At 35.6% G+C, this 13,497-nt stretch overlaps 1 protein-coding gene across 1 annotated transcript in view; it reads right to left on the reverse strand.

The window, feature by feature from the left end:
* Nucleotides 1-13,497, reverse strand: part of MALRD1 (MAM and LDL receptor class A domain containing 1) — a 298,926-nt gene that overhangs the window by 252,698 nt on the left and 32,731 nt on the right. The window contains exons 8-10 of the mRNA XM_080382356.1: nucleotides 10,815-10,907; nucleotides 8,359-8,566; nucleotides 652-798 (exon numbers count right to left, since the gene is read on the reverse strand). Of these exons, the coding sequence (XP_080238482.1) occupies nucleotides 652-798; nucleotides 8,359-8,566; nucleotides 10,815-10,907 (448 nt within the window). The remainder of the gene's footprint in view (nucleotides 1-651; nucleotides 799-8,358; nucleotides 8,567-10,814; nucleotides 10,908-13,497) is intronic.

Raw genomic sequence — 13,497 nt, forward strand, 5'->3', positions numbered from 1 at the left:
TAATAAAACTGAAGTCACAGAATATTTGCTAATATGACAATTTGCTAATATTTGACAATGACAAACATGCTAGGAAGTTTTAGTTTTATGCAGTATGCTGTGATAACATTTTCATTTTGGAAAAATACTTTAAAACAGACCTCTACTGGAATAAACTTTTTTCCATCTGAATGCGCTGTATGGCAACTATGTGCTTACGGAAGATCAGTGGTTCAAAGGACATTACACACACTCTGTTTTTCCCAGACAAAACTGATTAATTTCCCTGCACTGTACAAAAAGCCACAGTGATATTTTGTCCAAATAATATTCTCAAGAACGGCCCCAGTGTGAATATTGGGTACAAAAATTCTTATAATATGTGTGAACAAAGTTAGCTATTTCAGTTCAAAAGTCAGCATCTCAAAACACTGAAGGCTGCATCAAGTATCATACATCATTGATTGCCTCCGCAGAAGATGAAGTTACAAAGGCATAGTAATCAAATCACATCTAAGAAAGAACATCCCCAAAAGACTAGCTTTCTGTAATGTTACCTATGTTATATATATATACACACTATGTAGCAACCATTTCAAATCAGTTATCAAATCTGTCACCATAGAAATACTTATCACAGAAGGAAGAAAATAATAAAAAAAGATATCTCACCATGTCCAGTATTAGTTGTAAGAACTCTGCTAGGGAGTTTCCTGTCAAGGGGAGCCTGTTCTTTCATTATGTGCCAGTCAGCATCACTTATGCTCAGTGGCTTCCATCCACAGAAGTCACTCTCAAAATCACATATAGTGAAATTAGCTGTCGTAAAAAGAAGTAAGAGATCATAAAATCAAATTTGATGTAACAGTTTAACATCATAACTATGTATTTTGTATTTGGATGTCCAAGGAGTCTTAAAGATGTGCTGGTATGTTTCACTGAAATTCAGATTACCTAGATGGACAAAAAGTTCTAGAATACAGGGAACAGATCATGCAGTCCTTTCCCTTCTTAGTCAAACCCAGACCACCTATAAGAGAATAAACTATATCATATTAACAACGAGATCTGTACACAGGCTGATGACAGATTATGAAAGTAATATATGTTTTTTAAAAGATGAATTCTACTGGAAAGATAATTATGAATGGGGGGGGTCAGATTTATTTAGTGCTTTTAATAAAATGAAAGTAAAGATAAATTAAACTTCCGCTTAATTTATTTTTGAAAATGAGATTTAATTTTATGAATTATTCAGGTCTCCTAGATATTTTTATTGCAAAGTAAAAGACTGTTTTCTCAGTTGCTATGGATTAGACTTCCACTGCGTAACAGTCTCACACACTCTCATTTCTTGAGTACAATTATTTTGATGAGAAAATAGTATAATCTGATAGCTTTCTTTCCTGATCCAGAACAGCTTCACAAAGCACTACACCTCATTCTTTCGGTCACTTATCACAATTGTAAACATTACTTTTGAATTGTACTTGTCACTTTCTAGACTTCATGGTACATTTATCCTATCACATCAGCCTCAGACATGATTAAAAATATTACTTCAGTTTTCAGATTGTACAAAACCAAAGTGACATGTAACTTTGTTGAAGTACCATGAAGTAAAGCTCACATGTAACTTTGTTGAAGTACCATGAAGTAAAGCTCCGTAGTAAAGGTTTTTCAGGTATAAAGAGATTATTTAAGCAGTGAAATCTTAAGGTATTAAATAAATCACAAATATCAGTATCTCTTAGCTGGATTCAGCATATACGTTAAAATTCTATGGAGCATGCTTTCCTGTTTAGTGCAGTATATTAGTTAAACATGAAACTTGGTTAACTTATTTAATTACAGAATTTTCATGCTTTTGACAAGGTACCTTGTTAATTAGACTTCAATTGCTAATACATTAAGCTAGAATATGCAAATTTATATTCAAGACTAAGCTGTTTTGCTGTACGGTAATTAATACTTAGCTAAACAGTCTTCAGAGAACTAATGTGACACAAAAAATCAAACATCCTTTGTTTAAACATCTCTTCCCTCTGGCTTCCCTAAACCCTGCAAAAGGTCTTCTGCATAAAAACCTGACTGCAGTGGCTGCATAGTACTATGCAAAAAGACATCAATGACCACAAAGAACCTACTCAGTTATTGAGGCTATACTGAGCAACCAAAAAACGTTCCTGGAAGGAAAATGCCATACCAATATTAAAATAATGGTTTAAATATGAAAAAGCAATCAGAATGGAACTAATTATTAATATTTCACAGCTCAACAAGGTATTTAGCATGGGATTTGGGGGAGGGGGGGCACGGTCAGGGGTTAATTATTTTAAGTAGAGGTACTTAGGATCATGACAAGGCTCTTTATCGCAGTATGAAGAACATCTTTCATGTGCTGATGACACCAGATCTGTTGTCATTTAATGTGGCTTAATATCAGGCTCAGGGTTTTTCATTTGCTCACAGTGAAAATTTGGAAATTTTCACATTTGGAAATTGTATACTAAAAGAATTGGCAAAGCAGTAAGGCTGTTATCAGACGGAGCCCATGCCTGCCCTCCATGGTCAACAAAAAGAGAGAAGTCTGGTGAAATCGTAATTTCTTACATTGGTAGACACTAGCAGAATTTGTTCTAACACTATGGATTTAGAAAGAAATGTATGAACATCACCTTTTAGGTTGAATATACAAATGGGGCCAGGGGAAGACATACAACATACAAAAAGGCACAATTCTACACCAAATTATATTGCCCAGTTACATTTTCAAACTTTATTCACGTCTGAACACAATTATAAAGGTAGGAAAAATATTTGTGGCGTTGTGCTTTTAGGGTTTGGGGGGGAAGGGGGGCAGGAACAAAAAAATGTGGCTCCATTTCACTAAATATTGAAATGTTAACCATGTTTTAGATGCTTTCCTTCCCCACCCCCACCCCCCATTGAACCTCTATACCAGCATCCAGTCACACAGTGGCACTGGGCCAGAGTCACTTACCAAGCTCAAGTGTTCCACCATACACAGTTTCTGGAAGCAATATTTCATTTTTAAAAGTATTAAATACGTTAGAGAACAGCTAGGCTATAAACCCAGTGAAACCCAATTGTCTGAGTTAACAGTTTGACTTAAATTTTATCCCTACTTAATTCTAAAAACTCAAGGGGTGCTTGTAAATGTTTAATCAAGCTTGAAAAAAAAGGTTCTGTGCTTTGGCTGAAACCCAAATGCAAGTTAGACAGTTACTTAGTGTATTTTTTCATTGCTCAAACATTAATAAACTTTGAGAAATGCTCCTTTCTCATTGAAACAGTGCATAATTTTTATTATTCACAGCCTTTTTCTATATTTTTTATTTGAGCCTTCAAGTGATTATAGGGAATGTTTTACTATCTATAGCTGGAAAATAAGTGACTGCACAACATACATTTTTGGAGGAGTCACACTGCAGTTATGTAAGTTAAACAGACATAAAGTATATTTATGATATGTTACACCCTTCCCTACTGCACCTCTTACCATCAGAGCTTACATTTCTTTATTTCAGTGGAAAGACTTCACTGGATTCAAATTGCAGGAAGATCTCCCACATTCTGAAAGCAAACCCAATTTGTTCTCATTTTTGGACACTTATCTCTTTATAATTCAGCAAAACAGAAAGGAAATTAGAAAGGAAACAACAAACTGCATTAATTCATTTTAATAACAAGCCAATTTTTTACTTTTTTTTTTTTTTTTAATATGAGTGTATTAGTATATCTCAACAAGTCAAGGAGTTAATTATTACACCAGTTCTGCAAAAACAATGACTCCAGAATGTAACTGGGAGAAAAAAAGTTCCCCAAACATCTCCTTGAATTTCAAGAAATATGTGGAGCTTACTAAAGCCACAAAATACACTACAAAGATTCTTCAATTAATATGAACCATTTTTTACAGGTTTGTTTTTTTTTTTTTAAAAAGTAACAGGAAACAAAGCATATATTCCAAGAGCACTGGGAGATTAAATGGAAAAGTTTTTTTCTGTGATTAGCTTACTCTACCTCTCCCAGCTCTTCTTGATTCTCCTGTGGGGAAAACAAAGCAGTCCTATCAGCTAGGCTGGGTTACCAGCCAATTAACATTGCTTCAGCTTTGTTAGTGTGCAACTGGATGAATCTTTCCAATCCTACTATGGCAGCTCCATCAAATGAACACAACTGGGGACACACAGCTTGTCTCTCCATCAGGCTGGTGTTTCTGTGACTAACAGAATTGAATGAGAAGGGCTGCTAGCCTTGCTCAGTGTGGCAGCACCCAAGCTCCTAAGGAATTCAGGGTATAAACTACCTGTAATGACCAGCAACCAAAGCACCTCTGTGATGCCTCTGTCATAAGTATTTTCTCATTTCTGACTGACATTTAATGTTATTTTTGGAATGGGAAGTAATATGCATATACCTTCTTACTGACCATCCGCGCACGTTCCCTAACAGTTTGTGATTAGTTTTATTTATCTAGAATTTGTTAAAGGATTCATGCAGAAAGATCACAGATGGCCATAGGTCACCTAGCCTGAACTTCTATATGTCATAATTCATTAGATCCCTCATAACATCCTAGTCCCTTAAGTGAGACGGCCTCATCTTCTGAAACTGTTTAGTTACCTTGCTTAGGGTTAAGAGACTGGTGATGTTCAGAGAATCTCATCTTGACCCTGGATCTGCAGAGGGTATGCTTACTTTAACTGTTCTGGTGAAACACAAAGGCAATGCTACACAGTGTTCATAAGAAATGAAGAAGTGAAAATATTGTGTCTGTAGCTTCTTTTTTCTCCACATGTACATACAAGATTGATGGACAAATATTGACAATTCCAGACAATTAATGTGTCACAGGAAACACATAAATGCATAGTAAAACAAATGTTTCAGACTAAAAAAATGCTCTTTCTACTTTAAAGTTGAATGGTAATGAAAGGATTTGCATATGTGTTCATCCACTGTAGAAGGTTTCAAGGATTTGCAATTGTAAATTGCTATACTGTAAATGAAATGCAGTAAAAGGTACACAGCTTTAAAATTACAGAAATTTCCTTCATTTTACGTATTTTCCATTCATCAAGTATACAAATCCTGTGAAAAGGCTGAGAATATATAAGTTAATACTAGAGATGCAAAATTAAGATCAGAAGAGTTAAAGACAGATGTTTTAAGGAAGCTTCTAATTAGGCTAAATAGAAGGTGATGTTCTTTCAGAAACAGCTGTAGGATGTCCCACTCCACAGTCATTTTGGATCTACAGGAATGTTGATGAGTAGGCAATCTCCAGAAACACTACTGTATCGAAGTGTGGTATCACTTGAAAATAGCAAGCATTTCCTAGACTCCTCCCCAAGTTTTGCTAGGATTGCTATTTACTGATTTATTTGTGATGTTTTTCTAGTATTGTGTATGTTACATATGAATCATGTATAATAATAGTAAATATAGCGCTAGAAATATTTGTTATTTGGCATGATATTTAGTGCAGAATTTCTTTCATGTTAGGTAGGAAATAAATAAAAGACATCAGCATGATAGTGGTCTTTTTAATCCTTTAAATGGTCTGAATAACTACCTGTTTCTAATGTATTAGCTAGATTTCTATAATTTATTATCAGTTAATGTGAAATATTAAATTTAGAAGTGATCTCAAGCAAGTGGTGTCAAACTACAAGAAAAATGTAGAATTGAATACTAAAACCATTAATTTCATAATTTGTCACTTTATTAGATTTATTTCAACAAAACTACTCAAATAAATGTGGTTACTCATGTGCATGTTTCCTAAACAAGTTCCTAATTTTTCAAGACTTAAATCTCATATATTTAAATATATATTTATATAAATAAGCAGGCATAAAACAAAGTTTAAGAAGCATTGCAAAATGTACATATTTGGTTTTGTAATAATTTTTTTTATTATGTTTAACTTGGCATGAATGGTCTTATGAGAAAAGAGAAACATTATTTTTCCCTCTCCATTACAATGAAGCAAGAAAAATCCTCAAACAAGAGGTAAATTCTTCACATTGCTAAGTCACAGCTGTCTGCCTTCATTTTCATTCAGTATGGAGATCTGTCAACTCTTTCAGTACGTAAGAGTACTTCATCAAAGGAAAATACTGAGGATGTATCCAAGGACAGACGCTAAAATACCTAAAAGAATAGAGGCTAAAATATGCATTATTGTACCTGACAGGACTTTTAACTGAAAATTAATGTGAATAAATCTCGTGCACACTAAATATCACGGAGGAAAATTTCAAGATCACATGGAAAATGTACATAATGCAAGGAAAAAAGGACAAAAATAAAGGATGATTTTTCCATTAGGTCTCTTTTGTACAAGACTGCAGAAAGTGTCAGAAAGATGGGTCTTCTAAGCTGACCAAACTGCTGAAGATCTAAATTCCACCCTTAGGGTCCTCTTTCCTGAAAAGGTGTGTGAAGTTCCAAGACAGTATTCATCATTAAAAGGGGGCAAGTTTAAAACCAGTTATTGTTATTTTAAAGATGGCTTTTTTTGCTTTTTTTTTTTTCTCAGCCAGTATTCAGAGCAACATGCAACTGCTATGGGTCACTTATATTTTAGAAAAGCACCTTTTTCCCCCCCTTTTTTGAGAGGATAAGTATACTTTTATGCCCTGCTCCAACCTGTAAATACCTCACCACAGGGTGAAACACACGGTCCCTGTGCCTCAGGTTCAACTGAGTATGATTTTCTTTCAATTGAGATACACTAGGAGTTCGTGGAGAATCGGTGCCCAGTAATACCAAAGTTAACTGTGGAGGCAGCAGCAGACAGTGGAGCACTAAGCAGAGCTATTGAAGAGGGTTTTGCACTGGCTATACCTCCCATCAGCCCTTGCCCCAGCACCCTAATTCTAGAGATGTCACAAAGGACAGTGTTGAGACTCCCAGACCATTCTGACCTTTCTTCTGCCAACTCTCCAGTCTTTCTGACCCATCCACATGAGCATGACAGAAGCAGTATTCTTAAAAGTGAGTCCCACTGTGATGATTTTTTTAACTTTAAAATACCAACTATACCTAGGTTATTTGTTAACTTCTCAGTTACCCAATGCCAGTGTCCAGTGTCCAAGGCACAGGGGTAAAAAAATAAAGAAGTATAGGGTATTTCATGCAAAATATAATTGCCTGTAAGTGTTTAGGGTTATCTTTAATTTCACTTTGTGTAGTACTATTAACAGCTACCCTTCAACTGGGACAATTATTTTTCATCCTACTTTTAAACCTTAAAATTATTCTCTTATATTCCCAGTCATTATTCACCACAATTTTCTCACATTGTTACTGAAAAGGGAACACTAAATTGCCGAGAAAAAAGCCAATTTTTCAAGTACTGTTCAATTTCATTCCATTCCTCCTCCTGAAGAGCACGAGAGTACTCTCCGCACTCCTACCAGCAAACACGCAGAGCTAGCAGCGTAGGGTCAAGTCTTGTAAAAAAGGAAAACAGATCTCAGAGGGAGCCCCTACAGACTTTAATGTTGGCTTAGATTTCACCTAGAAATAGAACAGTATATACCTTCCTATTTAAAATGTTATTTCAGTATTACTTGTTGCATGTTACTTATTTCAGAGATGGCTCCTGCACTGTTATTTAAGTAACTGAAAAGATTAAACACAGATTTAAGTGTTACTACCACAGACATACAGGTGTACACTGTATAATATTCATTTTAGAAATGACAGGATCTCTAAAGCTATTTTCACATGGAGATCTAAAATGTTTTAGAACTATTATAGATATCTTTAGTAATTTTAATTATTTTCTTTCACTCTTAACTGTACAGTGGAAACTGTGGGTTCTAAGCAAATTTACCTTCAACTGAAAGTATCATGAGTAACATGTAGCTTCTGAATCATAGCCAATTTGTATGGTGATTTGTAACACCACGCAAGTATCATGTCACCTAATGCATTTTCTGACAACAGCTAACAGAGGTCTAAATTAGAAAAGAATTCAAACAACAAATCCTAAGGCAGATTTCAGTCCTACTCAAATTAGAGAAGTAGAGGTTATAAATATTGTATATAGGGAATATAATTAAGCAAAAATATGCAAAATTTTGCATTTCCACAGGTACTTGAAAAATTGCTGCCTGGATTCAAAACATATTCCAATGGGAATAGAAAGCAATGAGAAGAAGAAAAATGCATGACAGAAAATTTTATGAACATAGTCACTAACCTGTGCATCATTAAATACTCTGGGGAAAAGAAGCCATATAAATAATAATTTTTCTAGTCAGAGTTTGAATAGACCTCTTTAGGTTTCACAAATACTCTTCAGCACGCTGTCTTTCTAAAACAATGAAATTTACTTACAGCAGGCTGCTGGATCCTCATCGCTGCCATCAGAACAATCTGGGTGACAGTCACATGCTGATCCGGGCTCTGTGGACTGCCCATTAGTGCAGGTGAATTTTTCTGAGAAGCAGAAATTGGATGGCTCTGATGGTGTAGCATCCAAGAGCTGGATGCTATTCAGACAGATGAAAGCTTCCCTGCTCTGGAGCGTTCCTTTAAACATAAGCTGTGAAATGTTACAGTTAAAATATTTGCATTGACAGACAACAGCGAGAAACTGATTTTTATTTATATAAAACAGCAATGTTCTATGTGTAAAAAGTACTGTGTACTTTCCATTACAAAACCATGACAAATTTCGAAGCAGCAGCTGAAGTTTTATATGATGATCTCAGGTTGACATTTCTGAAAATTTTCAGCTAAAATAGTTTGACAATTTCCAAGAATGAAGTAAAAACCTATTTTAAAGAAAAATTCCTAATCTCATAACTGTTTGGCTAAAAAGTTGCAGTGCCCCTGTGTTTTAGAAGAGCCACATGAAATGTAATGTCCTGAAGTTGGCTTCTGCTCTGAAATCTCTTCAGAACCTCATTCTGCAGATGCCCAAGACAAAAATTTTTCAAGCATACTCACAGTTGAATAAAATGGGTTAGGAACTGTCCTTGGAGACCAATTGGCACAGCACAGCTTAACAACAATACCTATTTCATCACTTAAGATGAGAAGGCTGCATCCAGGCTATGCAGTGGGATTGGTATCTGACTGCTGGTAACCTTTGAACTGTTCCAGGAACTTTCTGGGAGACGGCAAGCTGCTTGTGTCAAAACCTTGCTAGGGACCATGCTAATGTTTTAACTGCATGGACTATCACTTGCTAATCTTGGGCCTGTGCCCTGGCCCTGCTTATTTTACTGTTATTGGCATAGAGATTCAAGGAACATTTCTCTCTGTGACAGTTTCCTTGCATTGACCAGACTTTACACAAGCTGATTTAGAGCAATGAAGTTTCAGAACATCTCTTGCTCCTGACCACTGTGGAGCCTGGATCTGCTGGGTCTCAAAGCAAGGAGTTATCCTACTCCTGCTCTCCAAGTCTTTTTTAGCTGTGCTAAAGCATCAGGAGGAAACAAGCTTGGATTCATCAGAAAGATGAAGACTGCTATGAATGAAAGCACTGATAGAGAAGAGCAGGAGTTGAGGGAACAAATAAAAAAATTGAATTGTGGGTTTGGACAAACTGGGACATGATCAGAGCCTAAGTCTCAGAAAACAATGTTGATAATGCACTGGCATTTTTAGTATGAACATTACCCGGCAACAACTAAGTCAAGGACTTCTTGGTTTCTTGGGCCTTGCCAGCCAGAGGAAACTGGGAGGGGACACAGCCAGGTCAGCTGACCTGAACCAGCCAAAGAGGTTCATACCATGGGACATCATGCTTGGTATATAAACTTGGGGGATCGTTGCTCGGGGACTGGCTGGGCATCAGTCAGTGGGTGGTGAGCAGTTGTACTGTGCATCACTTGTTTTTCTTTCTCCCTTTTCCTTTGGTTTTTATCCTTTTCCCCACCTTTCCGTTATAACATTATTATTATTGTTGTTGTTATTATTACTATTATTACTGTTGTTATTGTTATTATTATTATGGTTTTATTTTATTTAAATTATTAAAATATTTTTATCTCAACCCTTGAGTTTTACATTCCTTTCCAATTCTCCTCCCCATCCCTCCGGGTAGGGAGGAGTGAGCAAGCAGCTGCGTGGTACTTGGTTGCTGGCTGGGGTTAAACCATGACAGACAGGCAACAACAGGTATTTATAACCTACTAGCTTGCTGAAAGGCGTCCATTCTAATATATATCAAAATGTCAATTCCTGCAGCAGGCTTAGTCCTTGTCCTTTCACAAGGATTACATTTTCAGCTGATTGCTGAGACAGTGAAATATGAATGTTATTTACAGTATTACGAAAAATGAAAGTAGATGTAAAATTTACTAAAGTAAATGTAAAATTACTTAAAATAGACACTTGTAAATTAATTTAAGAATTAAGTAGTTGCAACTTTGCATTCTTTTCTATGCCTGAAAATTCCAGGGGAAGGTATTCTCTCACTTTTCTGGTTTAAATAATTTCACTGAAATCCCACAAGCATCATTCACATCATCTCACTTAATTGCATTTATATTTAAATGAGTTAGTAATACCTGAGATGAACTCAGGTGGCTAACTAAAATATGGTGAGATCTGTACTCATTTTCTTGCATGTTATTAAAGACCAGAAGCTTCAACATGTGATACTTATGTAGATGTTTTGTTGAGCTATAACCAGAGCTTCCATCATATCAAAGCAATGAAGAACAGCAAAACCTTCAGGATATGTATAATTTTAAGGAATTTTTTAGTTTCCTAGAAGCTTTAAAAACAATAAGGTAAAGCATGTTCAAAAATTGAGCACATGCCTTTTTCACCCATACCTTTAATTTTTCTAGCCCTGTTGGTAGCTGTATATCCATTTTGACCCATTCCTCCTTAGTCATGACGTTGGTTTCCCAGAAGACATATTCCTCCTGTAAAATGTAGCATATGATATTATAAAGATAATTTGTGTTACTCTATAAATTATGAAAACCATTCTTTTGTCCTCTATCTTTTCATATCCTAGCCAAATGACCACTATATAGAAAGTTGCTCGGTGTGAGGAAATAGAGCTTCACAAGTTCATTTGCAATCTCTGCACTGAGCTCTATAGGAGAGAGGGAAAAGACAAGACATGTTTACTGTGATTAAACAGGCTAATAATGTAATTATCAAGAGTCAACTTGGTAGAATTAAAGTGAATTAATATGCAAATTAAGCCATGTTATTGCTGAATTTAACAATATGTTTCCATGGTACTCTCTACATTATTTCTTTTTCATGAATAACTGCTTATATTATGTTGTGTTATGATTAGACTTAGTTTTCTTAGAACTGAATTTAGGGTCTGTCAAAATGACACAAGCAACTTTGCTAATTTATTTTTTTTTATCTGTAAAGCAAGCAGACAGAGTACTATCTAACAGGTCTTAGTCATGTTCTGAGTTACTTCAATCCCCATTTTCACTTCACCTCCTAAGGATAACAGCAAGGGTGCCAAATATGGTAAAGCTCCCTTTATGCAAGCACTTCAAGCCCTTTTTGATTTAATAATATGACCAAAACCAGCTCATGCTCATTCGGCTTCTGGTCATGATCCTGGAACATGCTGAGGCCAATATAAAGAGAAGAAATGCAGCATTGTGAACTTCATATACTTAAATAAAATTTTTTCCAAGAATCAGCTCCAAAATAGAGCAAAACCAGAAAGACGGGGGAAATGCAGGAAAAGTTAATATAGGCTATACATACAAACAGACCTACCATTACAAGTATCAATAGTGAGACCCCTTTTAGGATACTGTGCAAAGTACTGGTCATACCTTTCCCACAGAGTGTTACAGAATTAGACACAGTTCAGAAAAAAAAAAAGAAGCTATATAAGAGAAGTGGAAAGTCTCTTGTATGGAGAAAAGCTTAAAAGATAAGAACAGTTGACCTTAAAGGAGATGAATAAAAGGGGATATGATAGGTATGTGAAATGTTATCAATAATATAGACAAGGACAGTTATGTTTTCCTGTGCCTTGCAATATAAAAAGGAGGAAGATACTGTCTACTGCTTGATAAACTGAGAGGTCTGAGTCAGCAGAACACTGGTATGAATTGTGACGAGTAGCCGATTACTTACGCTCTTTTTCTACCAAGGCTTCAACTGTTATAACATATTAACCAAGCTGGAAGACTAAATCTCTATTGAGTGTGTCTGAAGATCTGTTTCAGAAAACTGCAAGACAGGGTCAAGCCATTACCTTAATTCCAAAAACTAAATGACATGAAAGATCAAATCTGGATAAATAACATGACATACTTGATTTCAGAATTAAAAGTCAGATGTGAGTTTCCACATCAGTATATGATATAAGTATTTGTCAACTTGTTCTTGGAATAGATATTCAGCAAAAGCCTTTCAGTGCCAAGGACACTTCATTCTGTGTAAAACTTGTTTCATTTTGCTAAATAATTCAGCTTCTGAAGAAAATCTATTAGCCTGCAACAGCCACATATAAGACACAGAAAAGGATGATGCACTAGGTTCCATACTGCTTGACAAGTTAAAACCACAGCCTGTGCTCAAGTGTCTGCTTTTAGAAATATTTCAGTTAATGAATTCCCACACATGTACATATACAAACCCTCCAAACACATTTGTATACCTTGTGGGAACACTCTATGTTTGCTGTTTGCTTGATTGGATTTATCTGAATTCTATAATTTTGTTCACATTCAATTAACAGCTTAGATACCCATCCCCATGACCATCTTTCTCCCAGATTTATTTTAAGAAAAACGGCTTGGAGCAGTAAACTTGAGTGTTCTGTGCATGTGCTAGTATCCAGACCTTCTAGGACTGTTTTTTTTACACAAAAAGCTGTAAATCACCTCAGATGCAACAGCTTTTTAAATTGGCTATTGTTCCATGCAACAGGCATTACCCTCTGATTTCATACAGCTCTAATAAGCCAATAATATTATTTCCTTTCCTCACAATGTTTTCTCTGTATTATTCTCACTGTTTGCTTCCACCTCTTTGTTACAAATGAATTAATCCCTCTAGCACATTCGTTGCATCCCTAGCATTCTTTTAAAATGCTGAATGTATTACTTCTCCAGTACTTTCCCTCAACATTTATTTTGGTGGTGCAGGGGAACAGCTGCTCAAAATACCTTCACTCTATTCCCCTTATTGTGATACATTACTATCTGTAAAAAAATGTTTGTAAAGCTAAAATGGGAAATAATTGTTTCTTTTTCCTGCAATGTTTGGTTATGTTTTTGTTTGGGGGTTTGGTTTGTGGTGGGTTTTTTTTGAGATAATGCTACTTAGGTTTACAGGATGGAAGAGACAATCATGACTTTTTCTTATCAGCTCCATTTATAAAATACAACTTTTTTTTTTTTTTTGACACTTCCCTACAGATACAGTCAGTGCTGTGCAACTGTACAATGTGCAATGATGCAAATGTGCATCATTTAAGAGAATAATTTGGAACAAATGCTTATTTGTTCCCCCACAATGATT

This window comes from Falco punctatus (assembly GCF_963210335.1).
Source record: "Falco punctatus genome assembly, chromosome: 4".
Lineage (NCBI taxonomy): Eukaryota > Metazoa > Chordata > Aves > Falconiformes > Falconidae > Falco > Falco punctatus.